A 27581-nucleotide genomic window follows, 5' to 3' on the forward strand; every position below is an offset into this window, starting at 1 on the left:
TAATACCAATGCTTGTACGACACAACTGCCTAGACCAAAACAATCTATATTTATACGTGTAATATGACGAGGTGTACAAAGACTGATCAAGGTTCAATCGCAGTACTCAGGCTTATGCGGCAAATTCATCAAGAGCTTTCAGCATAAGTTAGATTGTTATGTGTTGTATCCAATGGTCACCGAAGGCATGAAAAATTTAGCATACATAAGTACATAATTGTTGACCAATCATCAAGTGATTGCTATACTCAAAATAATATGAGCAGGACTATAGTCTGTCTTTATTCCATCGACCATCAAAGACAGACATTCAGTGAGCTGATGGAATTTGCAAATTAAAAAATATAAAACATTGCTTCTTGTCCAGAAGTAAATAGCATAATGTCATCGACGGGCCATTACCAAAACTAACAGATCGAAGACCTTATCCACTTCGTCTTTGTCGCGTTCATTGAGGGTTTCTGGGTCAATTCTCAACATTTTATCCCAATTAAGAGCTGCAGGCATCTTGGCCATGATGTGTTTTTAAAAGACTTAGCTAAATAGGAACTGATATAACATCGATGTGGCACTTAAATTTACGGTTATAGAATAGAGACGCATTGGCTGCTAGGTTACGGCTGACAACAACAGTTAGCTAATGAAGCTACTCCAGAAGAAAACTACAAAAAAATCGGTAAAGTTCCCGGAAACTTAACTAAACCGTAGCGAGACGGTGAATATAAAGTTATTAAAGTGTATCGTCGCAGTTTTGCAATTCGGTACTGTCCACATTTACGTCAGTTAGTCCACAAAAAGCATCAAATTTGGCTAGGTTCAACTTGCGCGGTCACCTCTGCACCGGAAGTTATAGTGGGTATTCGCCAAAGCTACTTAGCACATATGGAACGCCGCTTGATGAACTGTGTATTCCGTCTACGTTTTGTCAGCTAAAGTGTGTTTTATGAGCTCAACTGCCAGCCCTGTTATAGACACGGTGAGAAAGACCTAAGCTACTTCTCTTCCCACCTTATCCAGCCTAAACACAGGCGACAAGGTAGTTAGCTGTAGCCGCTAATTTAGCTTCATCGTTAGCTAATGTTATGTTGCAGCTACGGTGGCTCTGAAATTGTCATTACATGCTGTTTTGGGCTTTTTGTGCCATTATGTAACCATTAATGATTGGTCACAATGCCGACTGAATTTCATTTATCAAACACCTGGTGTTCGATTTCTCGTAGCTAATTCTCTCAAGTAATATTAGCTGGCCACGACAGCGCGTTGGAGTACGCCCTCCTTTGCTTTTGCTGCCAGCTGTAACTATTCGTTTTTTCAACAAATAAGCACAAATTTACTCACTTGTACTTTTATTCGTTCTATAATTTAGCTGTTATATTTCCAGTTACATCTGACTCTGTAGCTTTATCTACAAACCAGGGAGGCACACTCTAAGAAGTAATGCTTGCATGCTATTTAATTTACTGGGTGCTGTGATGAGGAATCGGGCTAAGAAGACTTGTTTACATACACCGTACATCACAAAGTTGCACTATAAGTGAAAATATGTGTCCAATGATGAAATAAGTTTGAACTCATACGTGTCTATTTCACAAATCGTCATGCCATCAAAATTGTAATAATACTAAATTTTTTGTTGTCCTGCACAGTGATCAATGAAGGCTTTGGTCAGCAATGGCTGTTGTGTCATGGAAGGAGATTTTACTTTTGAGTGGACTGGTGGTGGGGTGTTACTGGAACAGCTTGTCATGCGGGTTTGTGTTTGATGATGTCTCAGCAATCCTTGACAACAAGGATCTGCGCCCATCAACCCCAATCCACAACCTTTTTCTCAATGATTTCTGGGGAACACCCATGGCTGAGGTAAGCTTTAAGAAGACTCAAACTCAATACGGGATTATGTAATTTCTCTTTAGAATTTTATATTATGGATCAAATTTGTCTCATTGTCATTTGTCGTTACTCAAAGTAATTTAGAAAGAAATAAACCTTCAACATGTGTCCCACTACAGGAACGGAGTCATAAATCTTACAGACCCCTGACAGTACTCACCTTTCGACTGAACTACCTCTTCAGTGAACTCAGCGCAGCTTCCTACCACCTGCTCAATGTCATTTTACATGCTGTTGTATGTGTGCTTTTCCTGCGAGTGTGCCGATTGTTCCTGGACAAGACTTCCAGCTTAGTGGCAGCATTACTGTTTGCTGTGCATCCCATTCACACTGAAGCTGTAAGTGTACAATTGCTTTGTGAGCAAATGTTAAAAAATGTGTTTTATTAAATTTAATTTGGCCTAATTGAGAATTATGTTCACGTACAAGTCCATGGAAAAAGTGTAAATTAGTGAGAGAAGTAACTGGAAATACTCCTAATTTATCTTTCACTTTCTAAATTAAAGTAATCTCATCAAGTTATGCTCCACCGGATGGGACAGACCCACTGGGAATTATAGGCAAATGATTGGCATTGGTTAGGTGGTCCTTGAGTCCCATCTGCAATCCAACTCTTGACTTCCTCAACATTCTCATGTGCTATTTTAACCATTTTCATGAGCATTTGTTAGGCAAAGTTTTAGGAAAAATGAGATAGAATACAAGGTCACTTTTTAACTTTTTTTTAAACTTTAGGAACATCTGTCTGGGTTTGTATAACTAAGCATTCCACTTGGCTATCATGGACGACCTGTCATGGATGGTTCACAAATCTGTTGCAGGGATAACACAGATACACAACCGTTCTAGTTTAAATAAACACTTCTGGCCAATTTAGAATTGCCAGTTAAACTTACATATGCTTGTCTTTGGTACAGAGTTTCAAAACTTTGGACAGTGGGATCCAGCCAGGGTCTCTGGAGAGAACTCATACAAGCATGCAATGTGCTAACACTGAACTGGAAGCTAGGTCCTTCTCGCTATGAGGTAACATAGCCAGCTAAGCTGCCCTAGCTAAGCACTGGGTTTTCCACAGAAATTATAACCACTGGATGTCTCACTTGATCTCTAGTACCGCAAACCAAATAAGCAGTAATGTTAGCCGCACCTTCACTCTTCCTTTAAAACAAGAAAGTTGGCTTTGTGAAATGCGTTGAGTAGCCCTGTAATATTCCAACTTAAGCTGAGCAATTCACTTGATAGTGCTGTAGAAGTATTTTCACTGCACTGTAAATGTGGCTGAATTAAAAGAATTCTGCATAGAAGAATGGGCCAAAATTCCTTTAGATGGAAAAAACCAGTTCTTGCAAACAGTTGCTACAATGGTGGTACAACAAATTATTCGGTTTTGGGGGGGAATTTTTTTTTTTCCACATAGAGACAGGTTTAGATAAATTTTTCCCTTAATAAATGAGTTTGTAATTTAATAGTGGAATGTTTTATTTATTTAGGTCATCTAATACAAATATGAATTAAGTCAAAAGCATTAAAAGAAATTAGGAACGGGTCAGAGATCATTTGAAGTTTGAAAATCTACATGTGCAATAAGGTGTTAAAGAGACTTCAATATAGAAACAGTTTTTACATGTAAAGACTTTGTGTCTTTATGGAGCGTTGTAGGACATTAAGAGTAATCAGAAACTTAGCTTTGCACCAACATGTCCACTGTGGCATACAATCTGAATGCATTTCAGTGATTGTTAAAATTGCGTCAGAGTGAACCAGACAATAAACAGCAATTGAATTGTCACATCTTGCCTGTTATGGCTTGCTCAAAAAGGAACTCCACCTTATTCAAGTAAACCCTTTTGTTCATGCTCATGACATTAACTTACTTGTGCTACACGTTACATTAAACCTCTGTTTTTACTGTTGTCATTTAAGGCTGCATTAACATTCTTTAAATGCTTTAAAATTTTTGCTTCCATTTTTTTTCCTTCTTGAAATATAAAGATAGTTATTATAGCTTATCATGGATGTTGTCTGTAACACAAAGCTTATTGAACTTAATAGGAAATCAAAACCCTTTAGCTTATTGTTTATTTGAACTTTATCTCATTCTACTGTCTGAAAAGCCTCTTCCCCAATTAGGACTTGTATTTCATCCTTTTGAACATAGCTGAACTGATGACCAGACAGGCCTTGACCAGAGTAAAAAAACAAAGGAAACATTCTGCTTCTTGGGTGTGGAGTGCTACTGTTACACAGCATGCATCACTGTTCCTATCTTCCTCATCATGTTCTCTAATCTATGCACAGTCTTTCAGACTTCTTGAATGGAAACAATTTGCCTCACAAATGAGCCTTTAGTGTTAGTCCAGCAAATGCCCTTCATGTTATCACCGTCTGGAATCTCTCACTGAACGGATCATTTGTTTTTTGAATTATGCTTCAAGCACTGAAGGTCCCTACATTATAAGCTTATACAAAGAGTGCCTGTGTGTCCCATGTCTTTTTCAGTAGGTTTTTTTTTTTTTTTTTTTTTTTTTTGGGGGGAGGGGGGGGGGGGTGATCTGTCTTTTTGAATGAAGACTTCAGTTTTTTTATATATATATATCTTCAAACATCTTTAGATACAAATGACACTAAATAATTTGTATCTAATTTGTAACTCCATCCATCTGGATGGATGGAGTTGCCAACTCTGTATAGATGGAAAGTTAAATTTGTAGTTTGAATATTTTCAAGAAATTGAGCCAACTGTAATCAGTCTTTCTAAGATTCTGTTGAAGTAACATTGCACTGATCAGACATTTTAGGGGGCTCTTGAATGCTGCCAGCATTTTTTCCTTCTCCCACCAGTTGACAAATAGGTCAGTCAGAGCACAGTGCCTGTGCTTGTTTTGAATCTTCATGGCAAGCCCTATTTATTGGAAGCTGCAGCCCTCTCATGATGCCAGTTGAATTCTTAAAGTGTAAACAATCCCCTCTTCTTTTAGTGAGTGCTTTGTAGAACTATTTGTGGGACCTTTATGTTCTTAGAGTATGTCTCTTTCCAAGAACTTAATAATGATATTTCTTCCGCATGAGGGCAGTCATCATGTACTTAAATGACAGACGTTGCTGTCAGAGAGACTATGTTACATATAATTGCTTCCCCATCAGTTGATTTGGGTTGAACAGAACTTTTTATTTTTATTTTTAGAGCCTTAGACCATGAGCTCTGGTTCGTGCCAGTCAAAGACACATGTGTAATGTTCTCAGAGTTATTAGATATGTTGTCTGAGACATGGAGGTCATGTGGTGGTGGCTTCAGAGTCGAGGCAAAGTAGCATGGGTATAGAATAGCATCTCCTAATAGGAAAAGTAAACTTTTCTGTATTATTTTACAAACTTATTTCAGAAATTTTTATCTACATTTCAACTTGAATTACCAAACAATGAACATTTAAGTATATTTTAAGAAATCATCTTTCCAAATCTTTATGGTTGGGTCGCTTGTGTTGATCGACTGTTATCATCAGGTCACTGGTGTGGTTGGCAGAGCTGAACTTCTTTCATCAATCTTTCTTCTGGCTGCTTTCCTGGCGTATACAAAGTCAACTGGACCAGACCATTCCATTGGTAAGTATAATGTTCTTCCCTGGCCTTTATTTATTTCTGTCTCATGTGCAAAATCTACTGGGTCGTTAAGTATGAACTTATTTTCAACATGCTGTTGTCTGTTAACATTATTTCATTATTTTAATTGCCAAAATAAGCAAATACAAAAAAATCAAGATGGAGGCAGTGGAAGTGTTGTGGCAACAGATCGGATAAGATCAAACACCTGGCTATTCGGGTGTTAACTTCCAATTTTTTTCCACCAATGTTTTGATATAAATAAACACTTCCCTTTGAGGGTAATTAATATGGAATGTTCAGTGTTACTTATTACTTATAGTCATGGTAATAAATCTGTCAAGTATAAGGTTTTATGTATCCAGACCTGATTGTTAACAGGTCTTAAAATTAGGTAAATAAAACTTTAGCTATACTACAACTTGTGATATATTTCATTATTTATGTATCCAAAATTAAGCCAAAATATGGAAGTGGTGTGTGAAAGTGCACTCTCGCTGCTTATATTCGAACTAAGGGAGTAATAATTAAATGCAGTTGATTAAATGATCATCAGCAGGTTTTTACCACCTGTGTAAAAGCAGTACCTTTGGTAGTCTGCTGATCTTGAGCACTCGGGCATGTATTAGAGTAGAATACATGCCTGTCATTGCCAAGTAGAAAATGTATCTGCAATGATCTTTAAGCAAGCAATTGTTGTTGTAATCTATCTGGCAAAGATTTTTTTATTCCCAAGCAATTTGAAGTCTACAGTTCTATAGTAAGAAAGATGATTCATGTACATGCAATCTTCCCAGGAGTTGATGTCTCAGGAAATTTACCCCAAGATCATCATCAAAAAACTGTAGCGCTCCAGCTCATGTCAGTTAGATGTTCAAATCCATGACAATACAATTAGAAAAAGATGAAGCAAGTGTGGCTTGTTTGGAATGGTTTCTAGAAGAAAGCCCAGGCAGCACAGCATAGGTTTGCAAAGTGGCATCAAACCGCAAGATTTCTGGAACAATGTCCTTTAGACGGAAAAATCCAAAGTGCAGATGTTTGGTTATGATGCATAGTGCTGTATATAGAAAACCTCAGCAAACATACCCCATACTGCCTGTCAAGCACAGCGATGGGAGTGTGACAATTTAAGATTGTTTTGCAGCCACAGACCTGGGTACTCTCCAGTCATTGAACTCCTCTATATGCCAAAGTATTCAAGAGTCAAAGGCCCTCTGTCTGACAGCTAAAGCTTAATCAAAATTGGGTCACACCGCAGGACATTGAGCTGAGGTACAGCAGCAAATTCACAACAGAATGGCTGAAAAAGAAATGAATCCAGCTTTTGCAATGCTCTAGTCAAAGTCCAGACCTCAATCTGATTGAAATGTTGTGGTAAGAGCTATGCATAAATGAGTGTTTGCAATCTTCAATTATCTTATGTAAAAGACTGATTAAGTAATTGCTTTCTGTATGACTTTAACTTGCTGCTGCTAAAGGTAGCTCTAAAGCTGCTGAATTATGGGATGCGTCTGGATTCTCACACACAGCTTCTGCATATGTTTTGGAAAGTTTTTGTTAAATAATAATGACGCTGTATAATATTCATCTCAGGTTGTATTTTTAAGACTAGGTCAGTTTTTATGATGTCCTGATATGTAAAACCTTGGAAATGACAGAGGGTAGAGCAGGGCGATATTACCAAAAATATTTATCACGATATACATTTGAGAATTTGCGATAATGATATAATTGACACTAGACAAAATACTTTACAACTCTACAACTTTATTATTAAGCAGTTGTTTTTTATGTGCATTAAAGTTATATAAAAATGTAACGGTGCAAATGCAAATTCCTTGCTGACAGTTTAACCAAAAGGCATTTCCAGTGGAAATTGGCCGACATATCCTCAGCATAACCATGTATAATATCCACAAAACTTAAAAAGAGGTTATACACACACAATACAGTAATATTATGTTGAAGCACAGTACGTATCACTCCGCGAGGCTCCTGCCTATGATAGACGTAATGCTCCGACAATCCATCAAGCGGTGCGGCTTCGTAGCTTAGCAAAGTCCTACTAAAACATTTGACAGATTTTCGAGCGCCGTGTACCACATAAAATCGTTTTGAGGTCAGTAAACACAACCAGAATTCATACATAAGGCACACGGGATTATAAGGGGCACTGTCGATTTTCAGAAAAATCAAAGGATTGATTTTAAGTGTGCCATTGTTTTCCAAAAAACACGGTAATAACGACGGCCCGCTAGCATGCTCTACTAAAAATAGTGCTTTGTTGTGTGCCTGATGGACGAAAGCTAAACCAGTTCCACACCACTGAAGTTGAACCATTTTTACAAACCAGTTCTGGTTCATCTGTTTCATTCACCGATCTGCTTTCGCTCTTCTCATTCATGCTTTTTTTCACCATGTGCATATGAAAACAAAGGCACTGCGCATGCGCATTTTACCCATATTATATCGCGATATTTTATTTTCTTATCGTTGCCCAACATTATACCGCGAACGGCATGATATGGCCCAGCCCTAACAGAGGGTACTTTCTTTTTAGTATGGCTACACCTACCATGCTCATCTAGATGCCTCTAGATGATGCAGCTGTATGTATTCACCAGTCTCCCAAAACAAATTTCTCTAGACCACGTGGAAGAAATCTCTTAAAATTTGGAATTCAGTTGAATTTGGTAAACACGCACACAATTTCCGTCAAATGTTTTATTGGATAAAATTAGAAAGTGATAGCATTTTGTATCCAAGAGTTCAAATTTAAACTTTATTGTAACATCATAATGTTCTGGAAAAAAACAATTTCTGCAGTTATTCAACACTAAAGCTTAGGAGCAGAGGAGGAGATAAAATGTTTGTTTTGTTGAGATATTGAGTTTGTATCAGTTGTCCAGTTGTATTCATCTGTGGTACTTCCTTTTTTAAATTGCTCTAGTTTTCAAAGAAGATATCACTGTGTGCGAGTCTGGACCTGCATGTTTGCTGGTGAACACACATAACTGTGAGGCAGTAATATTTAGTTCTGAAGATGCAAGATCAAGTAATTGGTTATAACAGTAGCCTCAGGTTTTTAACTTGTATCCACAGTGAGCTGTTATGTTATTTTTTTTAATCATTCTTCTGTTTATATGTATCACAATAAATCAAACTATTAAAGTAACCCAATTTAACATGTATGAGTTTTCCCATTTCCCCAGTCTAGACAAATACTGAAAATATAAAACTATTAACATAACACACCAAGAATTATGAAGTAAAAAGTGGATTCAATCGTTCAAATTACTTTTTTATAGAATCTTCTTTATGAGGTTTCCACCTTTTACTGTTCAGTTTTATTATCACTGAAGACAAAAGTGTTTCTAAACTTGTAACTGGTGCTATATGGAGACGTTAATATGACATCTCAGAGGTTTTTATGTTCATAATGGATCAAGAGAATTTGTTGCATTTGTTAAGTTACCAATGCACCAGTGGCTACAAGGTTAATAAGTTGTCATGTGTATATATTAATATATATATTTTTGTTTTTTTCTTCTTTTGTTCAGTTTGGCCTCCCATTGCTCTGACAGTAGTTTTAGTGGCAGCGGCAACACTGTGTAAGGAACAGGGAATCACGGTTGTTGGTGTCTGCTGTGTCTACGAGATCTTTATTGCACAGGGGGTAAGGATCAGAAACTTTTTGTGTCATAAAACATTCTATAAATTATATCTACATCTGACCACACACACACACACACACACACACACACACACACACACACACACTGTATCACAGTCATCCAGCTTTTTGTATTTACCCATGCTGACCACAAGATTTCTGCTTTGGAGATACTCACACTCAGTTATCAAGCTATAAACAGTTTGACCCTTAGAACCAAGTGCACCAACTTCAAGAGTGGACTGTTCAGATCTTGACATGTCTTCTATCAATGCTTTATCTTTGAGTGTTCATAATGTTGTTGTTGTTGTTTTTTATTTCTTCTATAGGCATAGATTTCATTATTCAGAGGTTGCTTCCTGGAATAAATGTATATGTCATATGGGTATTGCTTTACATGATGATGGTAAGTTGATTGTTTCTGTCTTTTTTGCCATTCTCAGTTTACATTGCCGATGCTGGTGGACACGATATGGCAAGTTCTGCAGGGTAAAGATGGGTTTCCCTATGCTGTCCTGCAAACTCTTCTGAAGCTCATTGTTCTAGTCATCAGCACCCTGCTGCTCGTTATAATCAGGGTCCAAGTCATTCAGTCGCAGCTTCCTGTCTTCACAAGGTAGGCAGTGTTACGGATGGAAAACTCACCAGCATTTTAATAAAATAAACTTTAGCCAGTTTTGTTAATTATTTATTTATTAAGCTAAGCCAAGTGAACATAACAGGAATAACAAGAATGGCAGACGGTTCTGCTCAAAGGTCATTTTCATGGGGAAGGAAAAGCCCAGTTTCAGTCATTTAGTGACCTGCTAAAAGGCACACATTTCACAATTTAAAAATATATTTTCTCTAAGCAAAAAGATGTGTTGAAGAATTTTCAGTTTGTTTTAATTGATTTGTCATTAAATCTTTTGTTTTTCCTCTCCAGACAAAAGAAAAATAAATTAGAAGCTGCCACTAAAATATATATATATATATATATATATATATATATATATATATATATATATATATATATATATATATATATATATATATATATATATATATATATATATATATATATATCTCAATCATTCCTGCCTGTGGCCATCTCCCTGTACAACGCATCCACTTAACACACTGTTTGCTGCTACAACTACACATGTTTCTTTTCCAAATATTTATTTATAAGTGACTTATGTATGTATGTATGTATATATATGTATATATTGTACTATTCTTAGTTAGCATATTGTCTGTCTTGTCTTAATGTTGGTTTAAAATGGAGCACTGTAACAAAAAATAATTTCCCCCAGGGATCAATAAAGTATTCTGATTCTGATATATATATATATATATATATATATATCACTCTGCGATGCTCAGCTTAGCAAAGTCCTACTAAAACATTTGACAGATTTTCGAGCGCCGTGTACGACATAAAATCGTTTCGAGGTCAGTAAACACAACCAGAATTCATACATAAGGCACACGGGATTATAAAGGGGCACTGTCGATTTTCAGAAAAATCAAAGGATCGATTTTAAGTGTGCCATTTTCCAAAAAACACGGTAATAATGACGGCCCGCTAGCATGCTCTACCAAAAATAGTGCTTTGTTGTGTATCTGACGGACGAAAGCTAAACCAGTTCCACACCACTGAAGTTGCAGCATTTTTACAAACCGCTTCCTGGCCATCCGGTGAAACTGCTGGGAGGACAATGTTGGAGAAACGTTAACATTTTATTTGTACTGCATAATCTGCCGATTCTGACAGAAATCTGCAACTATCCTTTGAAGCACCGCTCCTCTAAAACAGCAATAAGGATAATTATTATTATTAGGATTATTAGGTTATCCACATTATTATGTAAATAACAAAATAACTTAAAGCAAAAATTGGGAAACGTAAAGTCCGAAGTCTTTATATTAAGGGCCATCAGTCAAACAATACTGTTTGCTCTGGGTCTAAACAGAGCGCATTGTGTATGACGTCTTCTTTTGCGCATGCGGGCCGCTTTGAGCGTTCACACTAGAGTGCGTTTGCTGTCGCATTTTATTTGTAGTGTGAACGAGCAGACAAAAAAATTGGATTTGGTCAAAAAATCGGAATTGAGCATTAAGACCTGCAGTGTGAACGTAGCCATAGTCATGTTGTGAGACAAGGCAGCGCGTAATAGCAATATTGGGACTTTTGGGGGTGTGTGTCGTGGCTCCAAAAGGTTGGGAAACACTCCGTTATACTACTGGCTTATTTACTTTCATGTTACTCTGTAAAATCTTATGTAACGTACTGTCTCATAATTACCAATTAAAAATATAAGCCTAGAGGCTACGGCCCCTAATGAGGACACGTGACCTTTCTCTAAGTATTTAAATATGAACACAAAGCTGACAGCATAAATCAAAGATGAAAACCAGAGACTTTAAGGAGACTTTAAAGCGATCTTTACGGTGATTCTACTGTAGAAACATGAACAGGTAGAAATAGAGGCTGCAGCCTGACTGGTCATTAGTTTGTTACTCGTTGAAGTTCAGCAGCGATTGGCTTCACCGCAAATGCCAGCTCGCCTTATCACGGTGCTGGGCTGGGGTCAGCATTTACTCAGCTTTAACATCACTCTGGGCTCTTGGCTAATGTAGCATTAGCATGCTGTGCTTGCAGAGAGCTAAAGTTGTGTTAACAGTATAATGCAATAAAAATAAAAGTAATGTCCATATCCACACTGTAAACTGCGCCACTATTTTCCTTCTCCAACACTGGAGAAATCAACCGATCGCAACGAGAGTGCAAGAACCGATAAGCGGAATCGATAGAAAGGCAGACTAACAATTCCAAGCAATTGAACTTCCCATCCCAACCTATCATCTAGTATCATATTGAACAGTAGAAAAATGCTATACAAGAATCAATCCATTTACCTTTAACTGATTTTCAGCATTAACATGTGTTTCCTCCACCCTGCCATTAGTATGCTTCACTGTTGAACTTGGGGACTGCATCCTAATCTGAACAACAGCCTTTTTGTGGTACTTAATTGTATTACATGAATGTGCTGCGTAAAGTTGTTTAAACTTTAGCTGATGTACCTTAAATGTAACACACAGAACTATTAGTCATCATTGGAAGGTTTTTAACTATTTTTAAACACAATTTACAATAGGTCCTTTGTAATGTAGCTGAGAAGTTTCATGGTAAATCTCTTTAAAACACAGAGCCAGATGAATGACAGATATTTAATGCCCAAATTCCTATAATATGGAGCTATTGTTGGGATATTCTAAGAGGTTAGAACACCATAAAAATGCCAGATTAGTAATAATTCAACTAGATTATGCATTTATTGAGCCTAAACTGTCTTGGAATTGTCTGCACAGGATTGAGCCTAATGCCATTTGACAGGAAAGATAAGATCCAGTTCCTAGAGGGCCTAATCCTCTAGTTATAATCCTCAAGCTGTCTCCGATTGTCTGAGACGATTTCTGTGTTCAAGCCATAACAATACCACACCTTTAGATTATAAAATCCCCAGCTGTGATTATTTTGGACTGAAACGCCTCTGTAAAGCAAGTTTGGGCAATGTGCTTTGCCCAAACAGTTCAGATACAAAACACTCCTGCGGTTCCTATTGTAGCGTCTTTACTGGCAGCTGCATAGATAAACCCAGAGACCATCTTGTTATGAGATCACACCACCAGTAGCGACTGTTCATCATATTGGTAATTTGAACTATAAACACTTTGAGATTCCTTTAGAGCAAGGGTGTCAAACTCATTTTCACAGAGGGCCACATCAACATAATGGTTGGCCTCGAAGGGCCAGAGTAACACTATGAATGTAACAAAATACAATGTAATTTAAAATATACGAAATCACCCTTGTTTATATTCTTAGATAACCGTTTCTGTATTAAATTCTGTATGCATTGAAGTCAAGGGGGGCAGGACTATGGCACAACCAGCGTACGACAGAAGTGTAGTGATTTATGTAGATTTGTGTTGTGTCCTGGAAGAATTTCATTTGTCAGATAGAAAACACTTAAACTTAGATACAATACAAATACACTACAGTATAATATTGTATTGCACACTATTATATACACTCCCACATTTCATGACATCTATGGTTTTCCTTATTTTTTTCACCCTCCACATTTATTATATACTTTATTTCAAGAAGAATATAATGTGATCCACAGCATCTGATATCAAAAATAAAATATAAATTCTGAATCATTTTTCTTTACTTGTTTTGCAGTAATTTGATCCTTCCAATCAGATAGAATAAAGCATTCATGATTTAAGAATTTCATGATAACACCAAGGAAAGGGAAAGTGGATAATATGTAATGTTTATCATCTCCTTCTCTCCCTATGTAATGTTCTTGCAGATTTGATAACCCTGCAGCAGTCAGCACTACACCCACCAGACAACTGACTTTCAACTACCTACTTCCTGTAAATGCATGGCTCCTGCTGAATCCCTCAGAGCTCTGTTGTGACTGGACTATGGGCACAATCCCCCTGGTGGAATCACTTGTAGATCTGCGTAACCTGGCTACACTAGTATTTTACATTTTTCTAGGACTGCTTGCTTATCACAGTCTGCGATACAGACACAGTTCTGCCAAGACAGTCATCATGGTGAGAGAAAATGTGGTTAAATTGTGTGTGTGTGTGCGTGCGTGCGCGCGTGTGCGCGTGCATGTACATTTTTATTTTTTTCACAAAAATAAACCAGACAGTTAGGCAGTTCTGAAAACTAAAGTGTTACCTCTGCTTGGTCAGGTTGTAATCAGTTTGATGCATCATCTCCACATCCAGTGTGGGCATATGAGCCCCAGACTTAAATATACCCACCGTCCTGTTTCACTGTGGGTTTGATATATTGCATTTTATTCTGTTTTGTTAGTCTCCTTACATTAACTCTTCTGCTACTGCCACAAATCTAAAACTTGTAATTATTTATATTATTTCTAGCCACCCACTGTGAAATATTAATGTCTTGTCCAACCCCAAGTGTTTGGCCCTTTTTTTTTTTCTCCTGAGACCACTGCTAAAAGCCGTCTTTTGACAGTACTTCTGCTGATTGGATTTTGGCCTTCATTATTTTTTGTATCTGTGATAAGAGAGCTTTTCTGTTTCCCAGTAAACAAAGCTTAAGGTATTCGTCTTCTGGTGGTGTGGCCTTGACCAGTGACAGGCTTTTATTTGTTGCTGAAAAGCAGAAGCCCTTTGACATATAAAACTTTAATAGAACACATAACACAAATATATCTATGTTTTCCTTCATTTTGTTGAAAAATAGTGAAATGGCAATTGGATTTGAATGGAATTGGAAATGTATAGGATCATAAATGTCTCCTTTTCACATCTTCTGTTTTTAAACATTCCCAAATCCTTATTTCTAGCTTTACATCAAAATAACACACAACAAAATAATAGATTTTCAGTACTGTAAGACTTTTGAACAGCACTCTTTATAACCATTGTTCTTAAGTATTTAGGAAAGTTTGGAGGTCAGTAAAAAGAAAAATCAAAAGTATTACTAGTGAGACATATGACCAACAAAATGTGGTTTCCTTTCTTGGGGAACATAGCAAGGTTCTTGAAGTATTTGCACAATATTGACTTCAATTCAATTCAGTTTTAGTTATATAGCAACAGTTGCCTCAAAGTGCTTTATATTGTACAGTATTCATTGTACTCAACTCAAAATACAACAGTATTTTGAGTTGAGTATCTGTAATAGCCTAAGCATATGATCTGCATTGGCCAAAATAGTTTTTAGTTTTTTTTGTTCTTTTTTTTGGGGGGGGGGGTTGTTTTTTTGTTTTAATAGCATCTGTCTGCTTGTGGGGAAAAGAATAACATGCTGACTTGAATTACTTTCTACTACATTCTAACTGTAGGCCCTTTATCCCCCTCTGTAGTGCCCTGGGTTCACATTGCATACAGTTTGCATAGCTTAATGGGATGTAAACAGATTCTAAGTACTAGAACTCATTTTTGTGTGTGTGTGTTTTTTTTTGTTTGTTTTGTTTTTTTTAAATGCAAAGTACCATAGAAGAGCCCTGACTTTAGAATAAAAAGCTAAAGTGGTTCCTTGTGTCCACTGGTCATATCCACTGCTTAGTAGACATTCCAGATAACGATACTTTATCCTGCTAAATTGGGTAGTGGCTCAACATACAACCTGATGCAATAGTTTACCATTATGTTTTGTGTGTGTGTGTGTGTGTGTGTGTGTGTGTGTGGGGGGGGGGGGTTGTTGTTTGTTTTCTTTTAAGACAATTTTTATTACCACTCTTTGTGTATATTTAGCTTTTTTCAGCAAATGAAGTTGGCCAGCAGAAATGAGCAATGAAACACAAGTTCTTAGTTGAGCTTTGAAGGGATGAATGGGTGGTGAATGTTTACAGAGGTACATAGAAACAAATTAGCATGTGTTGTGCAATAGGTTCATTGTTCTCATGCTTAAAGGTCAGTAAACTTGCTCACAATATTGCTCTAAGCTTCAGCTTTAGAAAGGGGAACACAAGTCAGCACAAAACACTGAATTATGACCTTTTGCATTGTTTATTCTGGTTTGCTAAGAGCCTTTTGGAAAATGTTGCATAACAATATCACAACACATTAACATACTGCATCACTACAAGGTTGCCAGCTGTCTAACATGGAGCATGAGATATTAATAAATAGTTTTAGACAACCACTGTCCACTGAGGAGCCCCATTCTAGATTGTAGATGTGCTGCAGGAACTATCACAGAGTCAGTTTTTAGTGCTGAAGCCCGTCTTTATTTGGAATTCTGTTTGATATTTTGGAGATTGGTCAGTCCAGTAGTTTTGCATATTTGTAAGATGAAATCATAGACAAATTTTGTAGGCGTTTAGCTGATAGCAAAATTAAGGCTGAGTTCAAAGAGATGTAGTGTGTGAACTTGGTGGCATTGTGGCTAATGTGACATCAGTTTTACCTTTTAGGTGGGTTTTTTTGAGGGGGGAGGTGGTTTTGGGTTTTTTGTTTGTTTTGTTTTTGTTTTTTAAATTAATCCTTTTGTAGATAGACAGACAGTAAATGTCATTCCTATATCGTCATGTAGCAAGCTTTTAAAGAGTGCTTTAGGTGTTCACTGGTGAAGAACATGAAGCTAACCTGTTTGTCATACAAAGATGAGAAATCCTGCAAATTATTGTAAGTTTTACAAATTACAGATTTTAACCTAACCACCTGCTACCTACAAGTGAATGAAGTATTAATGAACTTCTGAGATTTAAACATCAAAAGAGCTGCCAAATTGAACACGTCAAAATCCAGTTTTCTTGTTTTTAGACAGACTTTTTTTTTCCCCTTAGGTCCGTCTCCATGATAATTTCTGAGTGTTCAAGTATTTCAAAAAAAGAGCTCTGAGCTTGTCATATGAACTGACATATTATTTCTTTCTTTTGTGCGTGTTTGTGTGTGTCCTGCAGGCCCTGTCTTTGATTGTCCTGCCTTTTATTCCAGCATCCAACCTCTTCTTCCCTGTGGGGTTTGTCGTAGCAGAGAGAGTACTTTATGTTCCCAGTATGGGGTTCTGTGTTCTTGTTGCACATGGATTCAAGATGATCTCACATAAAGGGTAGGTTCTTGTCCAAAATGACGTTTAAAAGAAGAATCCCTCAGAAGTGCAAAACTGTTTGTGAAATTATGAGTTTCTGTTTGTGGTTACACTTTTACCCTTTTTTGTTTTTTTGTTTTTTAATATTGGTGCAGATATTTAGGTTTTGTGAAGATTGTGAAAATGTATATTTAAAATTACATTGATCTGCTTAATAATGTCCTTTGTAGACAATTGAAGAAGATTTCCTGGTTGATGATTGGACTGCTGCTAACTACGTACACAGTGAAAACTTTTCATAGAAATTGGGACTGGGAGTCAGAATATACTCTCTTTACATCTGCCTTGAAGGTATGATGGAAATGCTGTTTTTGTGGTGGCAGAGTGTCATGTCAGTTTGCCAATGTCTGTAAACACCTTGTGATTAAAAATTTTGAGTAAACCAGAATTAATCATCCACTCACAAAACTGACGAATGTTTATTATCGTTATGTCTCTTTTAATTTGTCATCTACTCAGGTTAACAAGAACAATGCCAAGTTGTGGAATAATGTTGGCCACGCTTTAGAAAATCAGAACAATTATGCAAAGGCTTTGCGGTATTTTCTCCAGGCTACTCGAGTCCAACCAGGTGAGACACTTTGATGTCATTCATAAATCATTGAAAAAGGAAGGATGGTTTCATGGAAGTGATGAAAAATCCACTACAGTTTGCAAAATTCTTTCTTAAGAAGATCAACAAATAGTTGATCTTCTTACAAACTATTTGTTTTTTTTGGTGGAGGATACCAAATGAGGTTACAGTATTTTTCTTTGTGTTGAGAGTAACTGTTTTACTTGTTGTTCTACCTGTTCCAACAGGTATACAAAAACAGAAACACCGTATAATACAGTATAACTGCTTTAAACACTAATATTAAATGAAAAAGACCCAGAAGTGTAGACATTCAGCTTTAGTTTAGTGGGTTGAATAAAAAGATTGCATAAAAATGTGAGGAACTAAAGCATTTTTAAATACAATCTCTTCATTTCAGGGACTCAACTTAAGTAACTAAAAATAAAATTTCATTTCTAATGAAACTTCATTTCAAATACTTAGTTGGGTTTCCTCCATTTTAACGCCAGGTCTATACTGCAGCAGCTTTCAGTTGCTTTTTGTTTGTGTGCCTTTCTGTCCGAAGTTTAGTCTTCAACACGCGAAATACATGCTCAATTGGGTTAAGATCAAATGTCTGACTTGGCTATTCAAGAATATTCCACTTCTTTGCTTTAATAAACTCCTGGGTTGTTTTGGCTGTATCTTGTGAAATGCCTCCCAATTATTTAACTTCATTCAGCTCATTTTGGGCAGACAATAGGTCTCTAAATACTGCTCTAAAAATTGCTTTCTTTCTCAGGATGTACCAAGCTTTAAATTTTGTCACTCCTAATATTGTAGCAATTTCTCAGATGGGTTTTTCTGTTTTCAGAGCTTAAGGGTGGCTTGTTTCACCTGCATGGAGAGCTGCTCTGACCGCATGTTGTCGGTTCACAGCACAGTCTTTCAGATGGAAGCACCAGACCTCAGATCAGCTCCAGGCCTTTTATCTGCTTAATTGATAATGACAAAACAAAGGAATTGCCCACACCTGCCCATGAAATGGCCTCTGAGTCAACTGTCCAATTACTATAGGTTCCTTTAAAAAGAGGGTTGCACATGTTAAAGAGCTGAAATTCCTAAACCCTTCGTCCAATTTGAATGTGGATACCCTCAAAGGAAAACTGTGTCCATGTCCACTATATAACTGTAATTAGAATATGTTTCAGTGAGAGAGAGAGATCCTATTCTTGCCATTAACCATGGTGAGCATGAAAATGTTTGTTGATTGAAAAAGAATCAAAGAAAAATCCCTTACATTGTTCAGCTGCTCTTTCTATTGTTTATGGTAGACTAAACCATCTATCAGTCTACATGAAGGAAATTAGCCTTTGTGCTCTAGCCCAGCGGTCCCCAACCCCCGGCCTTGGACCGGTACCGGTCCGTGAGTCGTTTGGTACCGGGCCGCGAGAGTTGAGGCTCAGGTGTGAAATGTATGGTTTTCAGGGTTTTTATTGGTTTTCGGCGTTATTTTGTTATCGTTTTTATCGTTTACTCTGTTTTCCTGGGTCTGTTCACGTGTGTTATGAATAAATCTTCTTTTTTTCGGTACCGGTACTAGTTTTATATTGTTGTATTTATCCGCAACACCTTAAAGGCCGGTCCGTGAAAATATTGTCGGGCATAAACCGGTTCGTGGTGCAAAAAAGGTTGGGGACCGCTGCTCTAGCCCATTAGTGCTCTACCCATGGTGTAGCCAAAAAGACCCATAACAGTCCTCAGGCCTATTTACTTTTCTGCCAGCAGTGATGTTTTGGGGCTGTCGCCGAGCAACACGGACTTTCAACTCCCGCCACAGATTTTCTATGGGGTTGAGGTCTGGAGACTGGCTAGGCCACTCCAGGACTTTCAAATGCTTCTTACGGAGCCACTCCTTTGTTGCCCGGGCGGTGTGTTTTGGATCATTGTCATGTTGGAAGACCCAGCCTCGTTTCATCTTCAAAGTTCTCACTGATGGAAGGAGGTTTTGGCTCAAAATCTCACGATACATGGCCCCATTCATTCTGTCCTTAACACGGATCAGTCGTCCTGTCCCCTTGGCAGAAAAACAGCCCCATAGCATGATGTTTCCACCCCCATGCTTCACAGTAGGTATGGTGTTCTTGGGATGCAACTCAGTATTCTTCTTCCTCCAAACACGACGAGTTGAGTTTATACCAAAAAGTTCTACTTTGGTTTCATCTGACCACATGACATTCTCCCAATCCTCTGCTGTATCATCCATGTGCTCTCTGGCAAACTTCAGACGGGCCTGGACATGCACTGGCTTCAGCAGCGGAACACGTCTGGCACTGCGGGATTTGATTCCCTGCCGTTGTAGTGTGTTACTGATGGTGACCTTTGTTACTTTGGTCCCAGCTCTCTGCAGGTCATTCACCAGGTCCCCCCGTGTGGTTCTGGGATCTTTGCTCATCGTTCTCATGATCATTTTGACCCCACGGGATGAGATCTTGCGTGGAGCCCCAGATCGAGGGAGATTATCAGTGGTCTTGTATGTCTTCCATTTTCTGATGATTGCTCCCACAGTTGATTTTTTCACACCAAGCTGCTTGCCTATTGTAGATTCACTCTTCCCAGTCTGGTGCAGGTCTACAATACTTTTCCTGGTGTCCTTCGAAAGCTCTTTGGTCTTGGCCATGGCGGAGTTTGGAGTCTGACTGTTTGAGGCTGTGGACAGGTGTCTTTTATACAGATGATGAGTTCAAACAGGTGCCATTCATACAGGTAACGAGTGGGGGACAGAAAAGCTTCTTACAGAAGACGTTACAGGTCTGTGAGAGCCAGAGATTTTCCTTGTTTGAGGTGACCAAATACTTATTTTCCACCCTAATTTACGAATAAATTCTTTACAAATCCTACCATGTGGATTCATGGATTTTTTTTTTCACATTCTGTCTCTCACAGTTGAAGTGTACCTCTGGTGCAAATTACTGACCTCTGTCATCATTTTAAGTGGGGGTACTTGCACAATCGGTGGCTGACTAAATACTTTTTTGCCCCACTGTAGTTAATAGGCAGTCAGTTGTTATGAGTCCATTCATTTTACTCTAAGATCTCATGACTGCAGTCAAACAGGCCAAAAGTATAATCCTACTATCTAAAGCAGGGGTGTCAAACTCAAATACACAGTGGGCCAAGATTCAAAACTGGAACAAAGTCGCGGGCTAACGTTAATATTTATTGAAAAAAAAATCTTCCTCCAGATATAAGAATGAATCTTTTCTTATGGACTCAAATAAGTTTTGAATATGAATATGGAACAAGCAAAGCTTAATACTAAACAATATATATATTAGCTGTATAATACCAGTAGGCCAGCTCTAATAGTAATTTGGTATGGCTTCGCGGGCCAAATGTAATTAGGCTGCAGGCCAAATTTAGTTTGACACCTATGATCTAAAGTGTATCATTTCGATATCTTGGGCATCTCTGTGTTTTTGTTTTTTTTTTTCATTTGTGCTTAATGCCTTAGTTTAGAGGAAGCCTACCATAAACTGAGATATCCACAGCTTTGCCGGTTCATCACCCACAAGTGTTTCCCCAAGATTAGCAATGTAAACACATTTTCCCAGCGAGGATTTCCTGCTCTGCTAATCAAGCATCAGTTCTGGCTTTACAAACTGACCTCTTTTAAAGTTTAATTTTTCTTACGTCTTCCTAGAAGGATTAAATAAGCTCCTCAAAATAATGTTGCTTGTTTTGTCTTACACTATTGATGGTATAGTTGAAAATCATTTATATTTTCTAGTCATGTTTAGCATTAGTTGGTATTTAATATAGTCATGTTTAGTAAATGTGTTAAAACACACATAAACAGATGGAGTAGGATTTTGTTTTCTCACTGCTCTTTCTCATTCTTGTTGCTGCAGATGATATTGGTGCTCACATGAATGTTGGAAGAACCTACAAGAATTTGAACAAGTCCAAAGAGGCAGAAGAGGCTTACTTGGTTGCCAAATCCCTCATGCCGCAGGTATTTAATCATTTGCTTTTTTTGTTTTTTTCTGCTTCCTTTTATGCAATTGTTACTCATTCCTGGCTGTAAGGTTCATTGTAGTCACTGTTTACCACCTGATGGTGGCAGATCATGCAGCATACAACAGCCTTTCAGTCATATCATGGAAAACTTTAATTATATATAACGAACGTGGGCATGATGTTGATGAATTATAGTTATTTTGCTTATTTAATTACAATGTTAGGATCAACACTTACAGGATTATTCCTGGCTCAGATATGGGGTTTCTGGGGTGACTATACCTTACATGGCAGAAACATTAAGTAAATATCCTTGTTATTTTAACTCCACTTTCAGTAAATAAGTAAACAACAATTAACAAAACTGGTTGAAAAAGCAAAAATAACTTTCTTATAATGCAAACTTTTACTGGGGGTACCAAGTTCTTCTATTCAGGAAAACAACCTTCCCAGGATAAAAGCAATGATAGTGATAAGAGGTATAGTTGCAAGTTGCATTACCCAGAAAGGCCTGAGCCAAAAAACAGGGACTAGAAATCTGCATTAAAATCTAATCTCTCATAACAGACTGTAATATGATGATTTTTTTCCACTCCCTTCAAATTCTCTACTTTATTTGATGTTACACAAGCTTTGATTCTAATGAAATGTTGTTTGTCCACACATTAGGTTATTCCTGGTAAGAAGTATGCGACGCGTGTTGCCCCAAACCATCTCAATGTTTACATAAACCTAGCAAATCTGATCCGGGCCAATGATTCGCGGCTGGAGGAGGCTGATCAGCTCTACCGGCAAGCAATAAGCATGAGACCAGACTTCAAACAAGCTTACATCAGCAGGCAAGTTTTGTTTTGATTTTTTTTTAAACTCTTTATCTGTCAGATAAAGAGTTAAAATGGCACACATAGTCTTTAATAAATGAATAAAATCTTGATCTTAAATGTATTACTGTCAAAGATTTGTACTGAGACATTCCCCTTATCTCAAATTTTGTTGGTCAAGTAATGTAGTAATGTGTTAGTGTTTTTTGCATTATCACCTCTATATGTATTTATTTATTTGTTTTCTTTTTGACTCAGAGGGGAACTGCTTCTCAAGATGAACAAGCTTACAGAAGCCCGGGATGCCTATCTCAGAGCCTTGGAGCTTGATCGCACCAATGCTGACCTGTGGTATAACCTGGCCATCGTCTACATTGAGATGAAAGACCCATCTGAAGCCCTGAAGAACTTCAACCATGCTCTGGAGCTCAACCCACGCCACAAGCTGGCACTCTTTAACTCAGCACTTCTCATGCAGGAGTCTGGTGAGTGTAATGAAGATATAAATAATTTAAGCATGATTGTTCCTCATAAGAGGAATGAGGAGAGCCTTACTTGTCACTTGTTAAAGGAAATAACCTTGTATTACCTTTAGGGTGTAACCAGATGCTTATTTTGAAGCGCACACTGCATGTACTGACAGATGTTCTTAGCCAAGTTTCTGTTCATTCATCCTTCATCAGCTCAGTGATAAAAGTGTTTACTAGTTTCTCCACCCCTGTATTTTTTATTTTTTTTAAACACAGATGGCAAAACCATAATATCAGTTGTAATGACTCAGCATGGGAAAAGAAACACAACTCACAATAATTTCTATTGAGAGCTCCATTAGGTTTTCTTAGTGTACAGGTGATTAGCTGACCTGCTGGTCATATTAACTTTATACTAGACAGACACTGTGTACTGGTCATAAACACTGTTATTTACTTTAAATCCATCAGCGAACAGCAAACTAACCTGTTTATCCTGCACCAACTTGCAGAGTATTTCCATTCAACCGTTAAATAACACAGTTGATCTACCTTTGTTTGTTTTGCAGCAGATTTCACAATATCACAAAAAAAAACAATGTCACATGTACGACCCAGAATCTGATTTTAAAACATGAGGACTTGCGCTTTAAATTTCCATTTTATCAAATCTAACTTCTCTTCTTCCTCTCTTCTCCTGTCTTTGTACATCATTACTTCCCACCTCTGTTTTTAAATGACCCACCAAACTGCTGCTGGAACATTGCTGCCGCAGGTCAATCAGAACGCCTTACTGATTGTAAGGGGCTAAACATATCAAGTACAGCACTTTTTAAAAAATATATATATATATTTCGTGCAAAATTATTTGAAAAACATTAGCAATTACTTTATTAGTTAAGTTCATCAGAGCACGTTTCCACTTTCCTTTTGTTTCACCTTGTCAAACAGTTTGTATTTCGGGGAATTCTTGGTTCAACAGGTCTGGCAATAATCGGCCTGGCTCTAGCAAATGAAATCGAATTCAGCTTTTCAAAAAATGGATGCATTATGATTAGTTGAGATAATCTTTTTTTTCCTGAATAAATTCGATTGTCATTTTAAAAAAATTCCATTTTGTTTTTACTCAGAGTATCTTTGTCTAATATTAAGATTAGTTTTATGCAAATGTGCAAAAAGAACAAAAGATCCAGAAGGAGGCAAATATTCATTTTCCCTGTGTAAGAGTTGCGAGTTGGCAGGAGCCTATCCCAGCTACCATGGATAAATGGATGCAAGGATGGACAGATGGATAGCTCTGTATACGATCCATTGTCAGTTCTGACACCAAGACCAATAAGTCCACAATCTTTTCTACCGTAGATAAATAGACATGCATTGTAAGACAAATTAATTTCAATAAAGGTTAGCTTAACAGTGTGCTGTTGTAAAATAGACTGTCCTAGCATCCAGTACAGTCTCTCATAAATTCTACAGTCTGATTTTTAAATAAGCTGAAAACCCATGCACATATTAACTCTCACAAACCTCCATCCCTCAGGTTTTTGAATTGTGGATTCCATACTAATATATCAATATTAGCAAATATTTGGGGGAGAAAAGTCAATTAATCCACATTTCAATACATGAAAAACCTTGGTTCAATCACTGGTGGTGCTGACTATCCACTCAGTGCCCTTAAGTGATTGTGGAAAAGAGACATAACAAAATCACAAAACCTCAAACTGTAAAAAAAGATTGCAGTAAACATGATTTACAAAGTTTGTTTCCAATGGATTTTGTCACATTTAGCCATTATTGTTTTAAACTTTTTCATACCAGCTAAGGGTAAACAAAATCTTGCACAATGCACATAAAAGCACCTTTTGTGGTTGAATATCAACGTTTGATTACCCAAATTCACCCTGTGCTTTGTGTCTGTTTCCTGTGACAGGTGAGCCCAAGTTCTGGCCTGAGGCCAACCGTCGATTCCTCACCTATGTGGAGGAGGAGCCTGACGATGCCAATGGCTATTTCAATCTTGGCATGCTGGCCATGGATGCAAATGAAAATGCAGCAGCTGAGCAGTGGATGCGCAAAGCCATTGGTCTGCAGGCTGGTTTCCGCAGTGCTCTGTTTAACCTAGCTTTGCTCTACTCTCAATCAAAACGTGAAGTCGACGCATTACCTGTGTTGGATGAGTTGCTACACCACCATCCAGAGCACATCAAGGGCCTAATCCTTAAGGGTGACATCCTCATGAATCACAAGAAGGACACCCGTGGTGCTAAGGCCTGTTTTGAGCGTATTTTACGCATGGACCCCACCAATGTCCAAGGGAAGCACAACTTGTGCGTGGTCTACTTTGAGGAGCGCGACCTGCCACGGGCCGAGCGATGCCTGGAGGAAACGCTGGACCTGGCACCAAATGAGGAGTATGTGCGTCGCCACTTGAGTATTGTACGTAGTAAAATGGCTGCCATGAGTGCAGCAGGCCGACCACTGTCTTCAGCTACCACTGAAGGAGCAACCACGGAGGGGGTAGCTGCATCATCCAAGGAGGAAGTGCTGCAGAGTGTTAAGGAGGGCACGGAAGAGGCTGCTGCGGGTGGAGAGGAAGGGAGGGGTGTTGATGCAGTTGGAAAGGAGGTTGGGGATGAGAAGAATGAGCGGAAATCCTCTACAGAAAGTGTCAGAGGTGTGGGTGTGGACCAATCAAAATCTTTAGATAATAGCCAGTCTGACAAGCGGACTAAGGGTAAGTCCACGAAGGACATTAAAGATATAGAGAAAAAAAGAGCAGCTGCCTTGAAGAGACTAGAGGAGATTGAGCGCATATTGAGTGGTGATTGACATTGTTGCCATTTTTAGCTGGACTACTTTTCCGGAGCTCTTTAATGCTCCAACTAAGACTTCTCCCCTTTAGCAATGTGTAATCATAATCAATTATCACTTTATTTCTTTGATTTATCTGCTTTCACAGGCCACTCAGTATTGTCTGCTGGTTTAACATTAATTATTTAAGGGAAATTTTGATCTGCACATGAAATTCACAACATTAACAGTAAAATTAAGCACAAAGCAAACTTGGGATGATCTATTTAAAGCTTATGTAGATGCCTATGTGTGCATATGTGCTTTATCTGAATGGGATCACATATCATAGATCGGTAGTAGTTTGTTTTTTCATTTGTAATCATTGTTTATCACTGGATTTTTTTTTTTTTTTTTTTTTTTTGGTCTCATCAAGATGTGAGTCATTGCGCTATTGTTTTTAAAAACAGAATGATTGTATCGTGGACAATTAAGGGAAGTGACATGTTTGGCAGATTTCCTCAAAGCAGGATTATATCTGCAGAGTTTGCCCCCTCAAAATAAAACATACAGTGAACAAAATGACTCCATACTACATTGACATCAATCTACATATGTGTATTCCATTGCAGCAACATTTGTTAATCTTTATTGATCTCACTCAGTACTTCCTGCTACTGCAGTCTTTACCTCAAAATTTCATTGTGAACCTATCTAAAGATATTTATCTTATTCCTTTTGTCACATTACCCATCCCTCCCCCTAACATCTCTACAGCTGGCTCCTATGCTTCAGACACCATGGCCCCATTAGAGATGTTTTGGATGTCTTGGGGTTTTTTGTTTTGTTTTGTTTTTTTTGCTTTTTCCCCCTCCGTCTTTCCCAGTAAACTCCCATAGACATTGCTTTGACATTGGCGAGACCCATTTTATATGACCGTCAACAGTGACGCACGGTCATCCTCAGCGTCATGCGTTCTTCATTTGCCAAAGGTCCTTTCACATCAGAAGAAAGGGGGAGGGGGGGATTTTCAGAGCACATTTGAAAATCCATCCAAAAATGGATCTCCCGACACACTTCTCTGCAGTCATGATTTTTATTTTTTTGTTTTATCTTGCTGGGACTGAAACATTGAGGTATTCAACATTTTCAAATTTTGATAATAGACCTTGTATTTGGAGGGGGGCGGGGGTTGTTTTTCCAGTATTTACAGCTATGTGATCAGTCGGATCAAAAATGCCCCGAAGTATCAACAATAAAACTACACTTGATCTGCTGGTGAACATGCGCACATAGTTTTTAGTTTGTTTGTTTCTTTTTGTTTTTTTTAAAGTGCACAGATTTCTCCCTCTTGTGTCCTTGGCTCTTTTTATTTTTATTTTTTGTCATTACACCACTATAAAACCCTGTGGCTGATTGGCTACTGTTCAAGAGGTCTGATGCTTAAATCAGTAATGGTGAGGAAGTGACAAGCTTGAATACTACCTGGTACTGCAAATTGTTACTGTCACAGCCATCTACAGAAGCCATGATAGTCATGAAGAGCAGCCTATTGACTACATGTGGTTTCCTCTTCACAGTGCTGTAATTTGTTTCAGCAAATTGTTTTGCTTGGTACTTTTTTTTTTTTTTTTTTTTTTAAATTTCAAATAGGAGATCTGATTACTGTAGATTAGGAGTATTGTAGTGGTACTACAAAATCTTGCTATGCATTGCGTGACCCTATGTACATACATTTACAGGATATTGTATCCAGTGTTATTTATTATTTTGGTATGCGCTAGATGTTTTTGTTTACCACTGGTAATTGTTTCATTTCAAGGTGCGTTATTTAGTCTCTGCAAATTTGTGTGTATCGTCACATGTTTGTTTTTTGTTTTTTTGTTTGTTTTTTAAAGTCCTGTATTTCAGTAGAGTTCATGTCAGTGTTAAACATGTACGAAATCATTCAACTGGCTGTCCAGTTAAACAAGTACAGTTTGGAACAAGGATGCATCCAGTTTGCCACGACTTCTGTTTCGCCTCATTTTGAGTAAATTTTTGTAAGATTTTTTTTTTTTTTTTTTTTTTGGTGGTTTTTTTATTTTATTTTATCTGTTGGTGGTGGGGGTGTCGGTTATTAAATAAAACTAGC

General features: G+C 37.8%; 2 protein-coding genes across 8 annotated transcripts in view; one reads left to right on the forward strand and one right to left on the reverse strand.

The window, feature by feature from the left end:
• Positions 1 to 838, reverse strand: part of cep290 (centrosomal protein 290) — a 43527-nt gene extending 42689 nt beyond the window's left edge. For 5 of the 6 annotated variants that reach the window (XM_085412958.1, XM_085412957.1, XM_085412956.1 and 2 more), the window contains exon 1: positions 403 to 838. In XM_085412958.1, coding sequence (XP_085269084.1) covers positions 403 to 516 — 114 coding nt within the window. In that variant the 5' untranslated portion in view covers positions 517 to 838. The remainder of the gene's footprint in view (positions 1 to 402) is intronic. The other variant, XM_085412961.1, reaches the window with a different exon arrangement.
• On the forward strand, positions 570 to 27581 carry tmtc3 (transmembrane O-mannosyltransferase targeting cadherins 3). Of its 2 annotated transcripts, none has more exons than XM_085412963.1 (14): positions 570 to 676; positions 1647 to 1860; positions 2010 to 2228; positions 5394 to 5493; positions 9054 to 9169; positions 9610 to 9782; positions 13537 to 13789; positions 16621 to 16769; positions 16979 to 17099; positions 17268 to 17379; positions 21255 to 21358; positions 22033 to 22202; positions 22443 to 22669; positions 24588 to 27581. In XM_085412963.1, exons 2-14 carry the CDS (start codon positions 1672 to 1674, stop codon positions 25484 to 25486), a joined length of 2832 nt encoding a protein of 943 aa, XP_085269089.1. In that variant the 5' UTR covers positions 570 to 676; positions 1647 to 1671; the 3' UTR covers positions 25487 to 27581. The 2 variants fall into 2 exon arrangements, with proteins under 2 accessions (XP_085269089.1, XP_085269088.1); XM_085412962.1 differs by lacking the exon at positions 570 to 676 and adding an exon at positions 838 to 976.

Source organism: Rhamphochromis longiceps, linkage group LG7 (genome assembly GCF_057381845.1).
Source record: "Rhamphochromis longiceps isolate RC_006_pf linkage group LG7, R_longiceps_female_GT1.1, whole genome shotgun sequence".
Taxonomy (NCBI): domain Eukaryota; kingdom Metazoa; phylum Chordata; class Actinopteri; order Cichliformes; family Cichlidae; genus Rhamphochromis; species Rhamphochromis longiceps.